Below are 22,117 nucleotides of genomic sequence, written 5' to 3' on the forward strand. Positions count from 1 at the left end.
GCGGGGTCTGTGGGCTGTGAGCGGGGACGCCCAGCGGGCAGACGCTACTAGGGGACAGGGCAGATCAGAAGGCATGCCCCAGGGAAGAGACGAAGGAAACCCTACGGGAGAGCAATGTGATAAGGCAGCTTCAAATAAACCAGCTCGTAAACATGGCTCGGTGACCCGACAGTCTGACCCACCTGTGCTAAAGCCTCGGCTAACAGCCATTCTCCAGAACTCACACTTCGGGCCCTAAACTACGCCTATCTCCTGCTGTGGACCAGGGGCACGCTGGACAACCCAAAGACCCTCCCCAGCCCCGCCTTCAGCCTTCAGAGGAGGGGCGAGCATGCACACCCGAAACCAGCTCCTCTTCCCAATACTAAGCAACACGCCTTGTTTTCTGGCTGTTACTAAATTCCTCCATTCTTCTCAATTTAAAACATTTTAAAAATTCGAGAATACAGAAAAGATAGCTTCATCATGCCATTTATATATTTTCTCCACTTTATCAAAAGTGAAAAAAATTACTTTAAACGTGCCATTTATTTTTGTGTGTAGTCAGATAGCTCAGTTGGTAAAGAATCCGCCTGCAATGCAGGAGACCCCGGTCCAATTCCTGGATCGGGAAGATCCCCTGGAGAAGGGATAGGCTACCACTCCAGTATTCTTGGGCTTCCCCTGTGGCTCAGCTGGTAAAGAATCTGCCTACAATGCGGGAGACCTGGGTTTGATCCCTGGGTTGAGAAGATCCCCTGGGGAAGGGAAAGGCTACCCACTCCAGTGCTCTGGCCTAGAGAATTCCATGGACTATACAGTCCATGGGGTCGCAAAGAGTCAGACATGACTGAGAGACTTTCACTTTCAGCTAGTCTGACAAATCCACTTGATTGATATACTGCCTCCAACTGTAATTTGACCCCATTACAAGTATTCTCTCATAGTTTTAAAACTTACAAACATTTCATTCCCCTTAAACTAGCTACAGAAAATCTAAGGATTGATTTTCAGCCATAAACCAATGCTGATAAAAAGCAAAAAAAAAACAAAACCCTATGCTCTTTAACCAAAGCATACTACTTACCTTTTAAATTGTCATGTAAGATACAACTTTTTTACTTAAGTGGACTTGAAGATTCGCCCCAAATTTTCAGAGCTTCTCCTTGGATTATGTGGCTTACTAAGTTACAAGCACACTCAGCAGCTCACCCAACTCACTTTCTTGTCAGAGAACGAGCACCATGAACGGTACACATCCACGGCTGCCCTGCTCCCGGGGCTCCAGGGAAAGGGACCCTCCCGGCGGGTGGTCCGTCAGCCTCCACGCCCCCTTCACCCGGACCTGGCCGCACGCCCACCTCCCACTCAGCGAGTCTGTGCACTCAGGAGAGACATGCAGTGTTGATTCAGATTGAAGGCAGTAAAAAATATGGAGGCAACGACAGACATGGGAACGTTAACTTGTCAAAAGACCTTCCTACTATGAATACTATACTTAATTCTCAAGGTTCTAAATGACTGTCCATGGGAGGAAAAAAGCTCAGCTTCCACACGACAGCAGTTCTTATACTTCATGTGGGGCCGCGGCAGGAGCCCCGGGCTCCCCACCCCAGCAGGTCCTGTTTCCCTCAGTCTGGGGCGGGCGGGCAGCCAGCCTGTGGCCCTAACACGTCCTGGGGGGCTGCACTGCTGACCTGCACCCCACTCGGGGACCCCCAGGCCCCACGACCCACCCGTGCTTAGAGAAGAGCCCTGGGCTTGAGCAAACACCGCTGAAATAGTCCAGATTATTAAGGATAGTACACTGAGAACTGCTCCAAATGCACGTTTATAACCATACCCAGAACGACCCTTTGTAAAAATTGTAAAAAGCACTAACACATATTTTCACAAAATTGAAGTTTTAGTCGATACAAAAGGAAACCTAAAGATTCAAAAATCTGTCCGATCCTCAACATAAAATAAACCCAAATTTCTTTGTATTTAAAAGTCACATGCGGTTCAAAGTAAAATGCGTCATCTCCCATCCTTTGTGGAATGAAGCTGTTTTGTATGTGACATAAACTCAATCAGCTTTTGCAAATAGAATCCAGTTAATTTAAAAGAAGTTCAAAGAAGACATGTGATGACTGGAAATGCTTAGAAGACATTTAAAGGAGAACGTACATGGGTTGCTTACCCCCTTTGGCTCGGGAACAACCAGGTGCGTGCACTTCTTGTTGAGGTTCAGCTGGCAGCCGCCCCCGTGGAAGGTAAGCATCGCCCACAGAGCGCTTCTGTCCTCAGGCGACACCTGGCAGGAACCGGAAATCAAGCTTCCACCACACGCACCGACTTGCTTGCCCACTTTATGTGACATCATAACCACTTTGCTCATCTACTTTCTTCCTTCTTAAATGAAATTAACCTAAGCATATTAGTGGGAAAAACAGATGAGCTGAAAGCTATGTGCTTGTTACAGTAACTTTTACTCCTATCGTAAGTTTTATAAACATCACCTTTTCTGCCTTGTCACCAAATAAATTAAAAAATACTTATGTCCACACTCTAGGGGCTGAGTGCAGGATTACTTCATTGCATAACAAAATGATAGGGAAAAAGAACTAGAACACCACACTCCATCTTCCATCTCTGCCATTTTTTAAAATGTTTAAATACAGTAGTATAAAGATCATATTCAAGGGATTCCTTAAGAATTAATGGATAACAAATAAATGCTTATGAAATGAATTAAAAATAAAAGACAAAAATACAGTGGCGTATAAGCTCAGGGGAAAACGTAATTACCAAGCACACAGAACATGAGACAAGCATAACAGGCGTAACTCCTATGCTTGCGCAAGTGGTGAAGTGAGGCTCAGATGCGACGGCTTATGCTGGGACAGAGGCTCTCACCACAGAGCCCACAGCTCCATTCATTGCCTGCCTACGATGTGCCAGCAACTGTGCCAAGGGCTCCTCGCCCCGCGGCCCAGCGGGGGCCGCACGAGTTCACAAAATCAGAGCTCACCATCGTAAAACCTAGGTCTGCCTAATCCCAGGCCTGGCTCCAAATTGTACTTCCCACTGCTCTAGACCGCTTCGCTAGGGGCAGGTCCTACTAAAAACGATTTCTAAAAAATAAAACTTAATCATCTGAAAGTCAAAAGAAACATTTAAAGAAAACAAAGGGGTGAATTCTAAGATAATCATTGAAGTCAATTTTTTGCTAGATAACGTATTATAAATTGTGAATTACGGTTAAGAATTCTGAACTTTGTCTCAAGCTAATTTTTTTTAAGTTTAACAAAATTTTTTCTTTTTAACTGTTATTATTCAGATTGATGAAAATCTAACATCCTGTATCTACTCTCCATTTTACAAATATTTCTAGAAATTATTTTGCATTCCATACTACTCTGTGAATACTAACAAGAACGACTTAATTTTACAAAGTCACCTTAAAATCATTCTTTTGCATCTCATTAATTTAGTCAGTCAGTGACACATTTCAGAAGGCTTGATCAGAAGGTGTTATTTTTAACAGTGGCTTCCACAAAAACATATCCTGCAGCATTTGGTGGTGAGATTTAACTACATGATGAAACATATGACTCTAATAAATCATCATATAATCTTCATTACAAATGAAATAAAAACCGCAATCTAGACATGGCTTTATTATTTTTATTTCACTGACTAGTCCACCCTACGGCCTGGACCTTGGCTGGGTTTCAACACAGCACAGCAAACTGCTGTGGAAAGAACGTCGCACGGGGGAGGCGAGGCCTGGCGTGGACAGAGCCCCCAAACTCTAGCTTGTATCAACTTGGAAAACTCCCTGGAATCAGAGTCTTCACCGACCTGTGCTTGCATTAAGTGACGTGAACATATCTGCACCAGTTCATCCAATAAGTCTCTAACGGTGTGATGAAGAATGCTCTTTCCACACCAAACTGTTAACAATAGCTACCTACTGCTGACAGGGTCATGAGGACACTTACATACTTTTCTGTATTCTCCAAATTTTCAAAAGCATTAATTTTATAACTGGGGAAAAAAATGCTGTTCTTTTTTTGAAAAGAAATCTTCCTAAGCTAATCTATCAGCTCAGCTAAAAAAGCCTAAACGTCTCCTCAAGCCGTCGGGCTCAGATCTGAGCACTTCCAGAGTGTCCTGGGCCTCCCGACCTGTGCACGGCTGGCGGCTCGCCCTGGCCCTGGGCCCCCGCCCTCCTCAGCTCGGCACCCCGGCCCCTGCACTCCCACAGCGAGCTGCCCCCGCGGGGCACCGAGCGCTACTCCGCCCTGGGCAGAGGCTGCCCCTCGCCGCGTCCCCGCGGGGAAGGGCCTCCCTCTGCACCAGACGGCCCCTCTCAGGCCTCCCGCCCAGACACTCCTGGGGTGCAGCTCCGTGAGCCCCTCCTCGTCCCTCCTGCGCACGAGCTCTCAGCCCACAGGCCAGGGAGGAGAGCGAGAGCCTCGGGTGCGAGGTCTGTCCTGACCTCGGATCCTCGGCTGGGCCTAGTACAGTGCGAGGCACAGGGTAGGCAGTCAAGAAATTCTTTGCTGATTGAGATACACATGGAAAGGGCCTCCCAGAGTGCAGTCAGGCCCCGGCAGGCACTCACACACGGGACCTGCCCACCACCTACCCCGCACACGACAACCGCGGCCGCAGCCTGCGTCAACACCGGCTCGGGAGAAGGCGGGTGATGTCTGTGCTTCCCAGCTCCTGCCGGCACAAGCGCCCTTCCCTACCTCTCCCTGGAGCGCTCTGGAAGACTCCAACAAGAGCTCCAGCGTCTCAACACCCTGACGGGAAAAGACAGAAGGTCACTGAGAACCGCCAACAACAGTCCCTCCGCGGCAGTGGAGCCCCGCCTGCCTGCGTGTGCACGCGTGTGCGTGTGCCCATGCTCCAGAGGCTGCTCGGGGCAGGTTACCCGTGCTGACCCGCCCCACCCCAGTGCTGCCCACACCCGAGGGGAAGCTGTCTCCCGCTTCACACAGCACCAGCACAGGCACGGAGGACGGACGCGTGTTGATCTATCTCAGAACCGCATTAGCAAGTTTCAGCAGCTAGAGTGTGTCCCCACTGTGCTGTGAGCTTCCTCACTCCCGGCTCAGCCATCGACTCTGATGAAGCAGAGCTTCCTTCGCCACAGGTGACAGTGAGGCTAAGTGCAGGGAGTGATGCACCCAGAAAAACCACACTTCCATCACTGTGAAGACCGCACGGAGGTTCTGGGGTCTGAACGGTACTCCTGATGGATCCGCTTCAGACCCATAAAACCCTTGTCAGCGATCTCGCTGAATCCACCATTCCGTCCACCACGGCCTAGCTGCCCCCCGCCGCGAAGTGCACACCCGGACAAGGCCCCAGCTGGGCCACCTTGCAGACACCCGCCCGCCGACCCCGGCTGCCTCTCAGGTCTTTCCTCGGGTCCCCACTCTCCCCTCTGCTGACCTCACCCGTAACTTCTCAACCCAGAGCCGGAGGTCCATGCAGACCCCCAAGCCCGCGTGTGGCTGCAGCCAGCCCCCTGCCCGCAGCACTGAGCCGGACAGTGGGGCTCAAGCTAACACTCTGCGTGTCCCCCTGCTGGCCCCGGCGACGAACCCACGCGGGGTCTGAGCTCCTGGCTGCTGAAGCTGCCCCCGCCATCATCCCTGCTCACTCTGAAGCCTCCCGTCTCCGCACTCAAGGCTGTCTCCCTGACCCTGTGCCTCCCCCCAGCCTCCTCTGCAAGGATGCGCTTCTCCGCCTTCACGCATGTCCCCGGTCCCCGTGTCTGGACAGCACTGGGCTTCAGGCTGACCGCGTCGCTTCCCCTCCGCCGCCCAGGTCCAGCGATGCTCCTGACTTGGGACAGGAAATCACCCACCGTGCCCCTCTGTGGAGCAGCCAGCAGAGTCCCACTGTGAGCGTCGGATCCTCCTCTGCACCCCCGGGTCACCCAGACCCTCCGACTCCCGTCTGCCCGCTCCTCAGGCCCGCGCTGTCTTCACGGACCCGGTGCTAACGGGGGCTCAAGCCCCCGTCTCGAGCCCGCACCCCATTCCTACCCCACCCACTATTCCTGCTCACAGCTCTCAGATCAGTTTTACCTACAGGAGTGCAAGTGATTTTAACTTGTTTGCCTTCTTCCTGTGTTTTCCAAATGTCCCGATGTAAACATCTGCGAAGGAGAGAAGCCAGCTACCTCATTGAGCTCACTCCCGTACTCACTTTCCACCTTCGGTATCTCCTAGCTCTCCTCTCCACCCAAGCAGGCAGTCCCGCTGAGGCCAGCGCCCTCTCAGCACTGTGTCCCCACATCCCCTCCGCGTCCTCTCCCCTCCAGCTCCACCCGCTCCACCCACCATGACGGCTCCTCTCAGATCTCACCTCCACAAGGCTGGCCTGACCCTGCCATCCACCCGGCCCCACCTTCTCTGAGCTCACAGGTGACCGCCTGCGGCCCGGCCACGCGCACCCCTCACACACCAGGCTACTGACTACGTATAGCCCGTTATGTATGCCGAAACCTTTGTCAAATGTAACTACGCTTCTATTTCTCCAAGACTGAAAGGCTCTCCAGTGTCAAACTCACACCCCTAATTTAAAACCCTGTGATCGCCTCATATTCAGACTCTAATCAATGAATAATCTTACTTTTCCAAGTCAGGTCTGCTAAACACCATGTCACTATGACCTTGACTCTTGAAAACAGCCACAGGACTCCCCGCCTCGGCCTCTGCCTCTCTTGTCTGGAGTGGGCTCTGAATCATGAACCAGAGATCCAATCAGTACAAATAGAATTAAATGCAAATTTTACATTTTAGCCACTGTATATTGCGCTTACCCATAAGGAGTAATAGTGATAAAATGTTTTCACTTTAAAAACTTTTCTGATGCTTATTATAAATTTGGAATATACAGAGAAGTATAAAGAAAATAATAAAAATTACATGTAACCATAGTACCCATTATAAAACTGTCTTCATTTTAGCCAATTTTAAAAATCATCATCGTATAAATATACATTTATAAGAAAGATGTGAAAAACACTGAAAAATACAAATACCAATAAAATTCCTATTCTTAAGGAAAAGTCAACTTTTCAAGGATCTCTATTAAATCGATGTAGTAAAAACAAAGAAGAGAGAATTTTATAATTTTAAAGAACTTCCAGACATTTACAAGAAACACATCACCCAACGTACTGTCTGGGCAGAGACGGGGTCACGGTGACACCACCTGTACAAAACGCTTGAGTCTGGCTGATAATCCAACAGTATTAAACTAATGTCACCTGGTTCCATAATCTTCTGTCACAAAGGAGTAAGAAGGCAGGATTCTCGTCAAATTCCTTCTCGCCTCACCTAACGTCCTAGACACCCCGTTCTCGAAGGCCTCCACAGAGACGGGGAGGCCCAGAGCCTCAGCGTCAGAGCCTCAGACGGAAGGAGACCCCCGGGTACGGAAGCCAGAGCGGGCAGAGCCGCCTCCCGCCCCGCGGCCACGCCCGGCGCCCAGCAAGCTGAGGGTGGGCTCGGCACGGCCAGCCTGGCTTCTCAAGGAAGCTGCTCACAGCCTGAGGGCTTTCCGGCGGGGGACTGAGACAGATGAGGACGGAACGATGCTGAACGTGCGCTGCTCCCAAAGTCTATCACTGCTGACGTCCTGGTCCCTCTTGCAGATGTGTCTTTTTTCCCCAGGTATTTCTTACATATTTTATTTGGTTGATGTAATACTGTACATAACTATGTTATATCCTGGTTTGTCCCCCATTTAAAAAATTACCCATATCTATACATACATTTATAAAACAAAATTCAAAACTCTAGATTACTATGTATTAATAATGGACCAAAATAGTTTCTTAAATATTTCCAAATGGTGGATGATCTGATTGTTTCCAATTTTATCCTCTCATAAATAATGCTGCCTTTATGCATCAATCTGCCGTTATTTCTACCAATTTGGGATCAATGTCTAAGCACACGAGACCTGCAGGGAAAACAACTGAGTCTCCTACGGGTCTGACACGGCTCGGCTTTTCTAGAAAACTGCTCACTGACCTGCACTCCTGTGAGGGCGGGGAAGCCTGTCTGCAGCTCAGCCAGCCCTGAACACACGGTCACACACTTGGGACTGGACACTTATCTCAGGGCTATTGACGGGCGCACAGAGTATATCACATGTTGTGCTATACTTATCTGAAACTCCTCTTCATAAAACTTTTTACTGGTCTGCATAAGCCTTTTATTTACTACAAAAAATTCTCTGCTTTTACCTCTGAATGAAGTTTCCTTGCCACCTTTCAATTTCATTTTTAACATGTCTTCATGCTCAAGTTTTAAATCTCTGTAATTCTTTAGATTAGAAAGACCATTTTCATCCATTAAAGTTTTGAATCTTAAGATTGGGTATGAATATTTAAATAACTGTTGTAAGATCATACTGAATATGCAGTTTAGTTAAGCAACACTGGTGGTTTACAAGTACAACATATGTCCAATCACATTAAAATTCAGAACTGTTACGTAAATAACACAAGAGGAACTGCGCCGCACTTACCTGGGAAAGGCAGGCTGTGATTCCAAAAAAAATCTGACACGACTCTGGAGAAAAGCCATTTACTCTGTTGTTCACGGATTAAGAGTCCAATGAAATGAGACCAGTGCAACCTCTATGCCGCTCAAAGACAGCTCCGACCGGCCCATGTGGACACCGCCCACCTTCTGCTTCCCACCCAATCCATTCAGCAGAGAGGCAGGCGTAAGCTGGCCAAAGAAGAGCGCAGGGCAGGGGGAAGGACGCAGAAAGGACGGAGGGGCGCAGTAAAGCACACCCTCAGAGCCTCTCTCCACGTGCACCAGCAGGATGGGCGCCACACGCTCGAGGGAAAAGCGCCTAATTGCACACACACACACGTGCACACACACACACACACAGGCGTGCGCGCGCGCAAACACACACACATGCACACACGCGCGCGCACGCACACACACAGCCACATCCGGCCCAGCACTGTCCTGAAAGAACAGTGAGTTCACCTGAGCATGATTACTTCTGTTGCCTAGAGGAATCTTTCATAAAAGAACCCAAGTTCTAGTTTTAGCACCTTCATACTCTGTGAACTTGGGCGAGACAACGCTGACCTACAGCGTTCCCTTCATTAAAACAAAGGTTGGAATATGTATGTAATTCCCAAGGTCTGTCCCAGTCCTGAAGCTCTGGCTCTTAAAACTCCATCAACATACTCTTTGAGGGCTCACAGCGTGCAGCCCTGGGCACGGGGCTCTCTGTCAGCACATGTGACCTCCAGGGGCCTGAACTTCAGTCTGTTCAAAGCAAATGTGACTTTTTAAGGAATCTGGAGCGTCTGGACCTCGAATGGGTTACAGCATTACTTCTGCGTGCTGAGCCAACACGCAGTGCAGAGGCAGCTTCCTGGGGGCAGCAGTGCAGTCCTGGTGAGCCTCTGTCTGCTGTGCATGTTGGGGGGGGGTGTGGGGGAGGGGTGTGTGTGTTCCACAGTCACACTCGGGAAGCAGCAAATGAAGCCACATGCAGTGCAGGGCGGCTCCCCGGGGCAGGAATGCGACCCTGTCTGCAGAACTAGGCCCCAAGCAGGCGCTCCACATTAAGAATGGAATTAATGTGGAAATGGATTAATACACTTCCATCCAACATGATAAAAGAATAACAGCATGATATAAAACTAAAAATGTCCTGATGGTCTCTTCCCCAATCTATTCTTCAAACAGTTCGTGACTGGGTTCATATAGACCTAGAATTTTACAAACAGTCCATCTAACCAGACACCACAGAAGCCATCTGTTCCAAAGACAACAGAACTGAGTCCAGACTGCCTGGGTCCTAAAGTCAATTTGCAGAACGAGAACTCGAGCCTCGGGCCCAGGCTACCGCTGCTTCCAGGCAGCTGGCCCCCACCCCCAGGGGGAACGCCAAGGATCAGGGACAGACGCCTGGACACGGGAGGGACAGAGCAGGACACACACACCACCTCCCGACTCACGCGTAAGCGCAGCAAGTGAGGTCCGCTTGGGTCTCAGGCCGAGTCACCCTCTCCCTCCCCGCTTTCCCAAAAAGGATACGGGAGAAGAGCTCCACACTGAACGGACAGGATCACCCAAGAAGGCTGAGGAAGAAAACAGAAGTGCCAGTCAGACCACAGTTCCGGTTCCCACTCAGAACGCCGCCACACGACCAGCGCTGCTCCTGGGAATGAAAGGCTGTTACAGCAGTGAGGCAGCCTCCAGCTTACAGTCACCAGTTTTCGAGTATCAGCGTCAAATATCAGCTATTAGTCCCCAAGGGGAAAAGCCCAACTGTGGAATGAAACACTACCAGCTCTTTAAAAGCTTATTATATATTGAAACTTAAATCCTAGGTTTCCACACTTGCTCAGTCACTCCAGCTGTGTCCGACTTTGGGCCACTGCGTAAGCCTCTAGTCCAGCTAGAAGCTGTCTTCACAACTGGAGGCTTTCCCCACCCACGTCCCACGTACACAGGACCCCTCAAAGTCTCCTCTGGAGTCCTGAGTCCTGGCTGCTCTAAAGGCGGGAATTTGGGGGTTTTTCTTCAAGAGGCCAAGTAGATACAATGTTTGTAAACCCCATGACGCCTTTCTGTCTGGTGATCCTTCTATGAACTGCAAAACACGTTACTACCTTTTTGGGTAAATTATATTTTTGAAAAATCATCTTACATTGCCATTTAATTTTGAAAATCACATTAACCATTATCCTGGTAGGTCTGCTTCACAGAATCTGTGTAAAAACACACAGTAGCCAGCTGACTTCAGAAACCTCACCTGCTTGTATGACACTCACTTCTAATGTACCACGTATACCTTGAAAGAACCTCAGAAATCAAAGTGCCCTCTCCTTATATGCCAGGTAACATCAACAATTCCTCAGCATAAGTCCATATATGTGTGACATCTGTGAAGAGTTACTTCACATTTTACCAAAGTTGTAGCTTTGTGGCTGAGCCACCAAGCAGGAAGGAGTGTGTAACGTTGTCCGTGACTCTGGTCCTGGGGAGACTCCAGTGACAGGGAGGGAACTGGCCCCCCAGAACCTCCCACAGACTATGCCTCCCACTCCATTCGGTGTCTCAGCTGCGACCCCAAAGCCCTCCGCGGCCAACGCGTGTGGAGCGCCAGGTGGCTTTCCTGAGACCAGTTCCCCGGCAGGAGGGTACGGCAGAAGGCCAGCTCAGCACCCTGAAACGCGACTCACGTGGGCGGGCCAGAGAAGCTGACACCGTGAACAGGCACCCTTACCACTCTGCCTGCAGCAGTCACCCCGAAAGCGGTCCCTGGGGGCTGCAGGAGGGGAAAGTACGGGTGCACTTAGGGACTGCTGGGCTTGCTGCTGCAAAGTCGTCAAATCATGAACAGACTCGCTCTGATCCCTCATCCGGGTAAGTCTAGATAAGGTACTGCAGCTGAGGAGGAGGACACACTTGTAATAATGCAGAAATGGGGAACTAGAAAAGCACAGTAATAGGGAGCTATTTATCCCAAAAGCAAGCAACAATATATAAAATAAAGCCACTGCAAGTCAGCATAATTGACACTTCCAAGGAGGCCTCCAAGGCCATTGGGGAAAGTGTTTCCATTAAAAAATGGATTTAAAAAGTCTTGGTAGCAGGCTTCCCTGATGGCTCAATGGTGAAGAATCTGCTGCCAACACAGGAGACACGGGTTCAATCCCTGGTCTGGGACAATCCCACATGTTACAGAGCTACTGAGCCTCTGCTTCGGAGCCCGGGAGCCACGGCTACTGGGCCTCCGCTCTACAGCCCGGGAGCCACGGCTACTGGGCCTCCGCTCCGGAGCCCTGGGCCCCGAGCGCGCCTGGCCCCACCTTCGGCCGAGCGCAGCCAGCAGCCCGGTGGCACACCAAGCGGGTCGGACGAGGCCCAAGGCGTCCGTGCTGTCCCGGAGTGAGCAGTCTTGCACTGCTCTGGAAGACTCCTCCAGCGCATCCCCACACTGCAGCCCTGGACAGCGCGGGGCGGCCACGAGTTAAAGGCTGGCTGGCACGCGTGCAGCGTGCCCGGGAGCAGTGGGAGACGAGACGCGGGGCTGTGGTCAGCCAACTGGGACACAACGGCTACTTCTGGGCAGCCGCATGGTGGACGCCCTTCCTGGGAACGCTGCCTCTGTGAGGGACTTGCTGATGGGCTCAGGGCTTCAGCAGCGCCTGGTCACCAGCCCGCACTCCCCTCAGAGCTGGTGCTGTGGGCGGGACAGAGGACCAGGTCCCCCAGGATCCACCCCCCACCCCCCAGGGTCTCTACACTGAAATGCAGACTTGCTGCCATCGCCTCCCTTCTCTGTTTACATTCCAGTTTGGGCAATTTGTATATAAATACTAATATATGTATTTATGACAAATGTTGTTATCTAACGTAACAATTTCATTTCAGGGTAATAAAGGGGGTACTACAAAATATTTGCTACAAAAAGGGGCTTGAAGGGGTCACCAGACTTAAGCAGCACTGCTGCAACTGGTCTGGGGACGAGGACCTTGGCACCCCAAATTTATTACTGAGGGGCTGCCCTTTGAAGACCCATGAAGAGTCCACACAGTTTACCTGGAGTCACTGTGACAACAGGCTGCAGGCTAGTATGTGGGGGAGAGATGAGGTTCGCTCCCCACAGCCATGAATGGATGGACACCAACCAGGGCCCCAGGGCGCCCGGTGCCCGAGGCAGGTCCACTCTCTTCCAAGGCGGCCCAGGGGAGGCAGGCAAGACACTTGCTGACATCAGTCCTCACGAAGGACCAGGTGGAGTGAGCCCGCTGGCCAGGCAGAAAGAAGCGGCCAGCCAGCACCGCGACCGCTGCGTTTCAAGAGCGCAAAGCAACCACGCGTGGTTCTGACGCACAGTGGCTGCGGGAGGGCCTGGCGGGCGAGGACCCTCCTGTGAGGCAGAACTGCCTGCAGGCTCCCTCTCACATGTCGGGCTTCTGCGCCTGCAAGGCAGCGTTTCAGAACCCGCATGCCGGTGAGGCAGACGACCGCAGCAGCAAGCCGGCCTGCAGGCTGCCTGCCGCAGCACTCGCCCCTAATGGCCAGGCTCTCGGTATTAAGTCCCGGTAACCTTCATGCTGATTTTAAGATAACACATGCAACAGCATGAAATAGAGAAGAAGAAGCAACAAAAAGTAAAATAAAACCATTTTAAAACAAATGCATAATACGAAACTGAAAGATCAAAATTACAAACATAAATTTCAAAGACCCACATTTAACAGCAGTTAGTTCGACCCTCAGCAGCAAGAGCAGCAACAGGACACAGATGAACAAGCTCCGAGCAGCTCAGCCAGCAGTGGACACTCCACTTTCTAAAATAAACGACCCACGGCTCTCAAGCTGGAGAGTGGAAGTGAGAGCTCGGGGGGACAGCGAGACCAGCGGTCACCATGACCCTTGTCAGAGGGCAGTGAACAGCCAGACGGCGCGGGGCTCCACCCGACCTGCCTGCCTGGAAATCAGGCCCCCTGGCCGCGGTGTGGGTGCAAGGGAGCCCTGCTCCAGGAGTCTCGCGGAGTTGATCCAGCTTCCAAGCAGAATGCACCAGCGTCGTCTCCGTCAAGACAGCACGTCCACTGCCTTCGCCATATTTTCTTGGCCTGGAGAACTTCCGGCCCATGGCAAACAGGCTCACGGCAGCAGGTACGCAAGCTGTGGCGTGCAGGACCGGGCCTCCTGCTGGCTGGTCTCCGAGGTGTCAGACGTGCTACAACCGCTTCCCACCCAGACCCGAGCCTGAGCCAACAGCCTGAGAAGAGCCGCACAGCAACTTCTGTGTGCCGCTTTCAAGATACACGACCAAGGGTGTAACACTGGGTAGGTGCACCACCCACCTTGACGACAGGCAAATCAAAGACTTCGCGGGCCTCTCCCACCTCCGGATTGTCCCCGTCCTCCGAGATGATGTGCGAGGCGAGCGCGTTGTAGGACACTTCCTTCGCTTTCCCAGCTTTCAGAAGCTGAATAACCTTCAAAGAAGCACACAAGTTACAAGGGAACAGGCTGCATTTCAATGCATACAACTGATTACCAATCGAGAAAATTCTAATAAACATCCACCACATTCTCCACACAGGATTAACACCTGCCCCCTAATCATTTGCAAGGAAACCTGCGGGGACAACAAAATGCAGCAAGTCTTGATTCACTGACACAGAAGCACAGAGCTCCTGTGACCGAGGTACTGCACGGTGTTCCTGAAGACAGAAGGACTGACAGACAAGGTGAGCACGCCCGGGCGAGCACTGGACACACAGTGTCTCAACAGAAAGGCTTGGGGACAGGCAGTTCTGATAAACGGAGAAGTTCTGCAAGAGGCGCTACAGGAGCTGAGTCTCGAGGAACTTAAAGGCGTCAGCCACGCAGAAACAAAGTCATTGTGCGGAGGGAGGCCTTCAACATGCTGGGCAGAAGAACACAGATCAGACCATCGACGGTGTTGCACAGATGCTACGCCTTTGTATTTTACCCCCAAATAATACAGAGTGATTTCTGAAAGAAAGGCTGAGTAGGAGGCGGTCAGCAGGGAAGACCATGATCAGACACGACAGAAAGATCACCGCCAGTGGAAGAAGGACAGATTTACATTGCAGGAGTGGAGGCAGGACAGGCGTTAAGAAACACCTGCGATAACTCAGGTGAAAGAGGCAGGTCACAGAACAGGACAGGAAGACGATGCAAGGGAATTAGCAAGACTTGGTGACTGAGGGGGCATGTGCAAGAAACTGCAACACCACAGCATGGCTCCCAAGCTCCACTAAAGAGATCACGGGAGAAAGAAAGTTTTAGTTTAGGGCACGGCTTTCTCTGGCGCCACTGTACGATCTAGGAGGACATGCAGCGCATTGAGGAGGCCAGGGTCCTACCCGAGCAAAGCCATCTGTGTACGACAAAGATGGGGGCAAAGCTCTGAGCAAACAAGCCCCCAGAGCACAGGGCGCGCAAAAACAGAGGCCGGGCAGGCATGGAGGCTGGAGGGCGGCTGGAGGCCCCGGGTCTGAGCAGCACACCGCAAGCTCAGGGCAGTGAGAGCGTCCATGTGTGGATGTGAACTAGAAGTCCATTCGACACACGTGAACTCTCGGAACCCTCATTTTAAGATTCAGAGGATCAACCACCTTTCAGAAAATAGTTTCAGACCTAAGTGGTTTGCAAGGACATGTTCAAGCCCTTAGACTTGATTCACATTGAGTAAACATGGATCCAGTTCAGCTTCCTCCAGGTTTTAAGTAATATTCACTTCAATTCTCTGTTTACAGTCAGTCTTAAAATGAACCAGAGGGTAGGAAGCAGAGGGGAGAGGAACAGCAGGCAGTGAAGAAAAGGAACCCACGCTGGAAGGGAGAAGTCTCCACCCCGCTAGAGGCACTTACCTTCACCTGTCTGAGTTCACCACCTGTTTATCCAAGTCAAAGCCTCTACTTTAGAGTGGAGAAAGGACCCACCTTGGGGGCTGCCAAGCGTTTAGTCACTAGGACACCAGCACATAAGCCTCTAGAAGGCCAAGACCCATCAGCCTGCCGCAGCTCTTTGGTCTCTAAGTTTATCTACTAAGTCCCCGTCTCTACTCGGGAGGCCCGGGCCTCAGTTCTCCACGCTCAGCAGGCACAGCCAAGGGGACACGCAGGCGACGTGACTGTACAGATAAACTTTAGGGAAAAGAACACCTGGAGACCCAACTACAGTTCATTCCCACAATGGAGGCATAAAATTCTGACGTTCAAACAGATGCACTACTTTAGGAGAGGAGAGAACAGGGCAGGACCGAGCTGCAGACCGGCTAGCTGGGCGGAGGGGTGGGGGTGGTGGCTGCCACCTCGGGAGCGGCTAACTGTCCCCTGAGCATCCCGGGACCCGCGTCCCTACTGGCTCCACCCTGCCGAAGCTCCCACCCCGGAACCACCGGTCGCCCTGGGGCCCCCAGAGCGCCGGGGCTGTCGCGGGAGGGTGTCCCCGTCCGGACTCCGCCCACGAAGGAGCGGAGAGAGGAGGTGGGGCGGGGGGAAGCCGGCGAGGCGTCGCGCGACCGCAGGCGGGTTCCCCCACGGGGAGGGGACAGGGACACCCGGCGCTGGACTCTCCGCGTAGACCCCCTCCACGTGCCCGCCTTCCCCCGAGCCTGGGCACAGCGCCCCCAAGCCCGCGCCAGCCGCGGACTCCGCAGACGCGCCCGAAGTCCCCTCCTGGGGCTCCCCTAGCCTCGGGGTGCCCTCCCGCGGGGGCTGCAGACGCCGGTGCCAGCTCCGTCTCCTCCGGCCTTACTCGGCGCCGGGCGGCCGGGTCTCCGCGCAGCCGGACTCGCGGGTCCCGGGGACCCGGACGCGCGCGCGGGGGGCGCGGGCCCGGGCCGAGGGGACGCGGCAGGGTGGAGGCGGGGTACCTGCGGGTCGAGGTCGCCCACCGCGTAGTACTTGACCTCCTTGAACATCTCCTCGGGGACGCGGGGCGCCTGGCCCGACATGGTCGCGGCGGCCCCGAGGCTCCGCAGCGGCGGCTCCCGCCCGGCCCCGCGGGGCCCGCTCCCCAACGGCGCAGCCGGCGAGCGGCCCCTGCTCCGGCGCTACGAGTCGGACCCTCGGCGCCCCCGCCCTCGGCGCCGCCAGAGCGCGGGAGCCGCGCGCGTCCCGTGGGCCGCACCATCCCGCCAGCAGCCGAGGGGGAGCCGAGAGCCGGGGGCCGCTCGGCCGGCGCCGCCCGGAGCCCTCCGCCGCGTCCCGGGGATAGGGGGGCACTCAGCTGAGAGGGCTGCCAGCCGCGGAGCGCGGGGCGCGGGGCGGCCGCCGCCCCTGGGGGAGCACGGAGGTCGCGGGGAGAAGCGCTCCCCCCGGCGGGACTGCAGTGGGCCGGCCCGGGGGAGGACGGCAGCGCGGCGGGCCCTCCCGTCGGCCCGCGCGGCCACACGCGCTGCGCCTGCGCGCTCCGGGGGGCGGGGCCCGGGCGAGCGGAGCGCCCCGGCCGCCGGCCCAACGGGGACCTGAGGTGACGGTCAGGAGCCGGGTGGGGGAGGGGGAGGCCCGGGCTGTAGGGCGGGGGCCGAGCGCCGCGGGCTGCTGGAGGCGCGCCGGCCCCGTGGGCGCGGCCACTGGGCTTCTCCCCATCGCCCGAGCCGGCTCCTGCCCGGGGACCCTGGGCAGTCGGAACCAGCCCCGCTCTCTTCACCCCGGGCGCCGTTGACGACGCCTGGCGCGACGCGCGCCCGCGCTGTGACGTTATCGGGCGGCGCCCGGAGAGCCGCGTTCGGGGCGCACCTGCGCAGGGTGGGAGCGGAACCGGGCGGCCGGTGGGATCCCCGCGTCCCCCGGGGCTCACGCCGCGGCCGGGGCCTGGGGGTGGAAAAGCACGTAAGGGAGGCCCGCTGCTGATCCCTGCTAAGTGGAAAGCCGTTCGATTCAGCCTCTCAGTCGTGTCCGACTCTGCGACCCCATGGACTGCAGCACGCCACGCCTCCCTGCCATCACCAACTCCAGGAGTTTACTCAAACTCATGTCCGTCGAGTGGGTGATGCCATCCAACTGCCTCTTCCTCTTGTCGTGAAGTAAATGTTAATGGAATTGGTCGGGGGAAAAAAAAGAAACCTTTCAGAATGACTGGCAGTCTCCTGTAACATTCACTCATTTCTGAGGCTATCACTTTTTAGTCTGCGATCATACATAAGTTCTGAAAGTGAGTAGTTGTGGTTGGTTCATTGACCAGGACTCAGCACCGGGGACACTGGCTCTGTTTAATCAGCAGAAACGCCTTTGGTTGTCTGTGCACGCATTGTGTGTGTAACAAGTGGTTTTTGTATGGTCAGAAAGTAAGCACATTGTATGTTAGTGGCTCAGTCATGTCTGACTCTTTGCCACCCCATGGACTGTAGCCCGCCAGGCTCTTCTGTCCATGGAATTCTCCAGACAAGAAAGCTGGAGTGGGTTGCCATTGCCTCCTCCAGAGAATCTTCCCGACCCAGGGATGGAATCTGCGTCTCCTGCGTTGGCAGGCGGTTTCTTCACCACTGCGCCAGCTGGGAAGCCCAAGCACCTATTTAGTCTTAAATATCCTTATATTTTATCATTCTGATGTTTTCTCTTTTTTCATTTGTCTTTTGAATAGTCTGAAACAACCCTGTTCTAATGCTAACAATTTTTTTTTTTTACAAATAATAAAAACATTGGGTACTTGCCTGAATAAGAATATACTGTCCTCCTTTTGACTAGCCAAGCATAAGTTTGGTATTGGCCATTGTAACATTTTACCTTCTATGTTAAGAAAATGTAGGAGTGATAAATTCATTCTAAATATCAAATCAAAATGAGCATCCCCTTTTATTGACCTGTGTGAGAGAACTTACTAGCTTTTTTCTTCCTTGGTTAAACAGGAACTAAGCATGTACTTTTATAATAAAAGACTTAAAGCATATCTCAACCAGGTGTTTTATTTTGTAAGTTAAAAAAAGAACTTGTAACATTCAACAGGGCAACTTTACCCTAGTGTGATTTCAGATAGTCAAGAAAGAAAATTATGGAACTAAGAAATCTGTTATTTAAAATCTCATCAACCTGTCAAGAGATTGTTAAACATTAAACTATGCGAGGTCAGTGTTGTGCACATTGGGCCTTATCTCGCCAACACCAGGAGGGTCCCGGTCAGAGTGTATCTAACGCACTGCCGCTTTGCCGGTAATAAAAGAAACTTCTTTAGATGAAATCTAACTTCACCTGAGTAAGGCATGTTCTGAGGAAGTATCAGTTCATTTAATGAAAGCTTTGTACTTCTTTAACTTGGGTACGTATGACCCCAAACGTGACATTGAGCATTAATATATTTACAGCTTCTCCCAAGTAAGTTCAAAGCATGATCATTTTGTTGGTAATCAACCTGCAGAGAACAAACAGCCTGTTTAATACTAATTTTATATACAGGGTAACACTTCTCATTTTTTACTTTGCAAAATTGGCTATCTTACAGATAGAGGGAAAAGGTGTGAAATTAGGAAATGGAAAAGTAAAGTTGAGAACAACTCAAATTGTACTTACTGGCAGGAACTTGAGGCCGTTATTAGTAAGTATTTACAATTTTTTTTTAATGCATGTCTTTCTATTCTATGCAACAATCTCAGTCTTGTTCTCATGTTCAGTTCAGCTAGTCACATACCCCTTAAAGTTAGGTACTATCACTGTTTAGTAAACCTTTAGTTGGGGTTTATAGACTACAACATTTGACCTTTTCATGAAAGGGAGTACTTAAGTTAGAGGCATCAGCAAGCCAGCATTTTCCCACAGGAGAACCTGGGAGCCAAAAAACATGTGTTTCTTTATGGGAGCAGTCAGCCAGCCAACCCACAGGGCACAGTTGCCACCAAAAGTCATGTATTCAGTGTAGAAAAACCAGAGAACATGTATAAGGGAAAAAATAAATTATCTCAAATTCTATCCTGGAAGCAGCGTTACTGAAATCCTTCCTGACACTGTCTCACACACATATATTTTTCCTTGAAAAAAAATTCTACTGTTGCTAGCCTAAAAAAACAAAATCAAAAGGTCCTTCCAGGTCAGTAGATAAAAGATCTACATCATTTAATAGATACATAATGCTCCGTTTTTAAATGTACCTTAACTTCATAACCCACTCTATCATGCTTTCGTTTCCAGTTTGACAGTCTCAGGGCTGTAAAGTCATCGTACAGTTAGCCCACGCGTGTGATCTTACACTCTTCTTCCCTGCTCCGAGGTCAGGGACTAGCGCCACCCCTCTCCCCGCTCGTGGACCGCGTGCGGAGCACAGCGTGAGCATTCATCACCAGGACTCGGTCATTGGTCCGGGCTCTGGCGGTGGTGCCCCGCGGAGTCATCTCGACTGGAAGGGAGGGAAATAGCTGGCCTCCAGGGACAGAGGCTGGAAAGCTGCCCAGCGCCCAGGAAGCCCAGGGCAGCCAGCACGCCGACCGCTCGGTGCGCAGGGCCCAGGGTGCCGCTGTGGGGGCGTGGCCGGAGGACACGTGCAGCCTCCACCCGATCAAGACGCTGGATGCTTCTGACCCGCTTGGGGGCTTGCTCAGTTGGCATTCCTCCGGGCTGCTGTCCTGCGGCTGTGCTGTCTGGGAGCCATTTCCTGCCTGCACTCCAGAGGGGAGGAAGCAAGCAGAACATCGCTAGGGAGGCTCCCCGGCCGCCAAGCCTATGGAGAGTCGCCTACCGCCCAGTCCACCCACTTCCACTGGCCAGAACCGGGTCTTGTAACCCCAGCCTGCCCTGCAGGGGAGGCTGGGAAACGTGGTCTTCCTGGTATCCAGGAAAAGGAGATGGGATCGATGGCACTCTGCCAATTTCTGCCATCTTTAGTTTCAAAACAACTCTAACAAACTAAGATCATACTAATAGACTACAATAAAACATTTTAGAAATTTTATTAAAGATAATTTTAAAAACCATGCTTGCACCTAGCCACTTGATAGACATGAGTTGGGGGGTCGGTGGCTCTGTGTGGAAAGGGTGAGCGATGGATGTCCTCTTAGAAAGCATCAGGCGTTGGGCCGAGGCCTGCAGCAGCAGCCTCCAGCCTCCTCCTCGCGGAGGTCTTCACCCTGTCCTCGACCTTGTTCGCTGCCCAAGATGCAGACCTCCCTGAGTGACAGTAACAGGCTCCCAGCTGAATCTGCTGAAGGAGGAGCCCAGCACAGCTGATAGGGCAGGAGAGAGGGACTGCTGTGTTTATTTCTTGGACCTCTGGGCAGGCTGCCTGGAACTGGCAAGGTCACCTGACCTATACAGCTGCCTCCTCCGAGGCCCGGTCACCTTTCCTTCCCCTCACTCCTTTGGCCCTTGGTTCCCCCACCACCCACACATAAGCCTCCACCTTTGTAGCCATCCCTTTATAAATCCGCTTTCTCAGGTGATGCTAATGTGAGTAGGCTGCTTCAGCCATGACCCGAATTACATAGCGGACATGGAGACCTGATGGAACATTGAGACATCTTTTCTTGCAAATAAATGTTATGCCTGCCCTCGAAAAGCTAACAAATACTTGGGTACACAAGCCTGAGAGTGGTGGAATTAATAAATGCAGTGGAGCTTAAGAGAAGCACTCCCTGTGTGCCGGGATCGATGGGACAAACGTCTCAGATGGAGCGGGTAAGAGAAAAGTTGCATGTTTTAGATAGTAATTGGTTATTTGATAAAAGGGGTAAATAGGAAATCATATGAAATAAATGCCAAGTATATGAAGGTCCTGAAGTCCCACCAGAGCAGGCTGTTGAATTTGAGGTGTAGAATAAACCTGTAGCAGTGCTAACAGGAGAAAAAGAGAACCGCTTACTAGCTGTTGAAGGTAATCTTTGTGGCAGGCTGGCCTTTGAATTAACTCTTGCTTCATTTATAGCCTTTAGTGTGTAAACAGAAATTCTCGTTATGCATTGTAGCGGCCGGCAGCATTGACATGCCAAGGAACTAGAACACATTCTTTACGGCTTTGGGGTGTCCTCATGGACTCACCCCCGCCACCACGCCCGGCGTGGAGCCCCAGAAAGGCCCTGGACCACAGTGCTCCATGTCCTTGTCACCTGCATGGAGAGTGAGAACAAAGTAAAAAGGACGGAGGGTCCAAAGGCGTCTAGCAGGGAACCTGCTCAGGTACTCTTCACCTTAGAAACACTGCTGCCAGTGGCGCTGAGCACCACGACCTTAATCTAGTTCTCTGGTTGCTCTGAGGCTTTTCCTGGCCATTGAAACCATTCCCAAAGCTCGTGTGGATGGACGTGACGGTTTCCCATCATGGAGAGAGTCGGGCTTCTTTGAAAATGTATCCTTAGTTTCACCTCGGATTGTTCACCAACTAATTAATGAAGATCCTAGACTAGGACCTGGTTCTCTATTGTAAGACACTGACCAAGGTCTTGACAGTCTTCTCTGGCTTGAGTTTCTGAATCCATTCCTCCTATTTAGGTGTATTTTCATCTTAGATGTGTTTCCATCTGCAAGATCTTCTGAGTCAGTCTTACTTTTTAATAGAATATACGAAGGATGAGAAAACAGGCCCAGGGAGTTTAAGTGACTTGTTGATGATGAGAATTACTAGCAGATTTGGGGCTAAATCCATCTTTTTATATTATATTT

At 52.0% G+C, this 22,117-nt stretch overlaps 1 protein-coding gene across 1 annotated transcript in view; it reads right to left on the reverse strand.

Moving 5' to 3' along the window:
• Positions 1-16,706, reverse strand: part of PAXIP1 (PAX interacting protein 1) — a 44,146-nt gene extending 27,440 nt beyond the window's left edge. The window contains exons 1-5 of the mRNA XM_065939555.1: positions 16,408-16,706; positions 13,862-13,996; positions 10,071-10,114; positions 8,527-8,590; positions 2,162-2,275 (exon numbers count right to left, since the gene is read on the reverse strand). Coding sequence (XP_065795627.1) covers positions 2,162-2,275; positions 8,527-8,590; positions 10,071-10,114; positions 13,862-13,996; positions 16,408-16,488 — 438 coding nt within the window. The 5' untranslated portion in view covers positions 16,489-16,706. The remainder of the gene's footprint in view (positions 1-2,161; positions 2,276-8,526; positions 8,591-10,070; positions 10,115-13,861; positions 13,997-16,407) is intronic.
• Positions 16,707-22,117: the final 5,411 nt, after the last annotated feature.

This window comes from Muntiacus reevesi, chromosome 6 (genome assembly GCF_963930625.1).
Source record: "Muntiacus reevesi chromosome 6, mMunRee1.1, whole genome shotgun sequence".
Classification (NCBI taxonomy): Eukaryota; Metazoa; Chordata; class Mammalia; order Artiodactyla; family Cervidae; genus Muntiacus; species Muntiacus reevesi.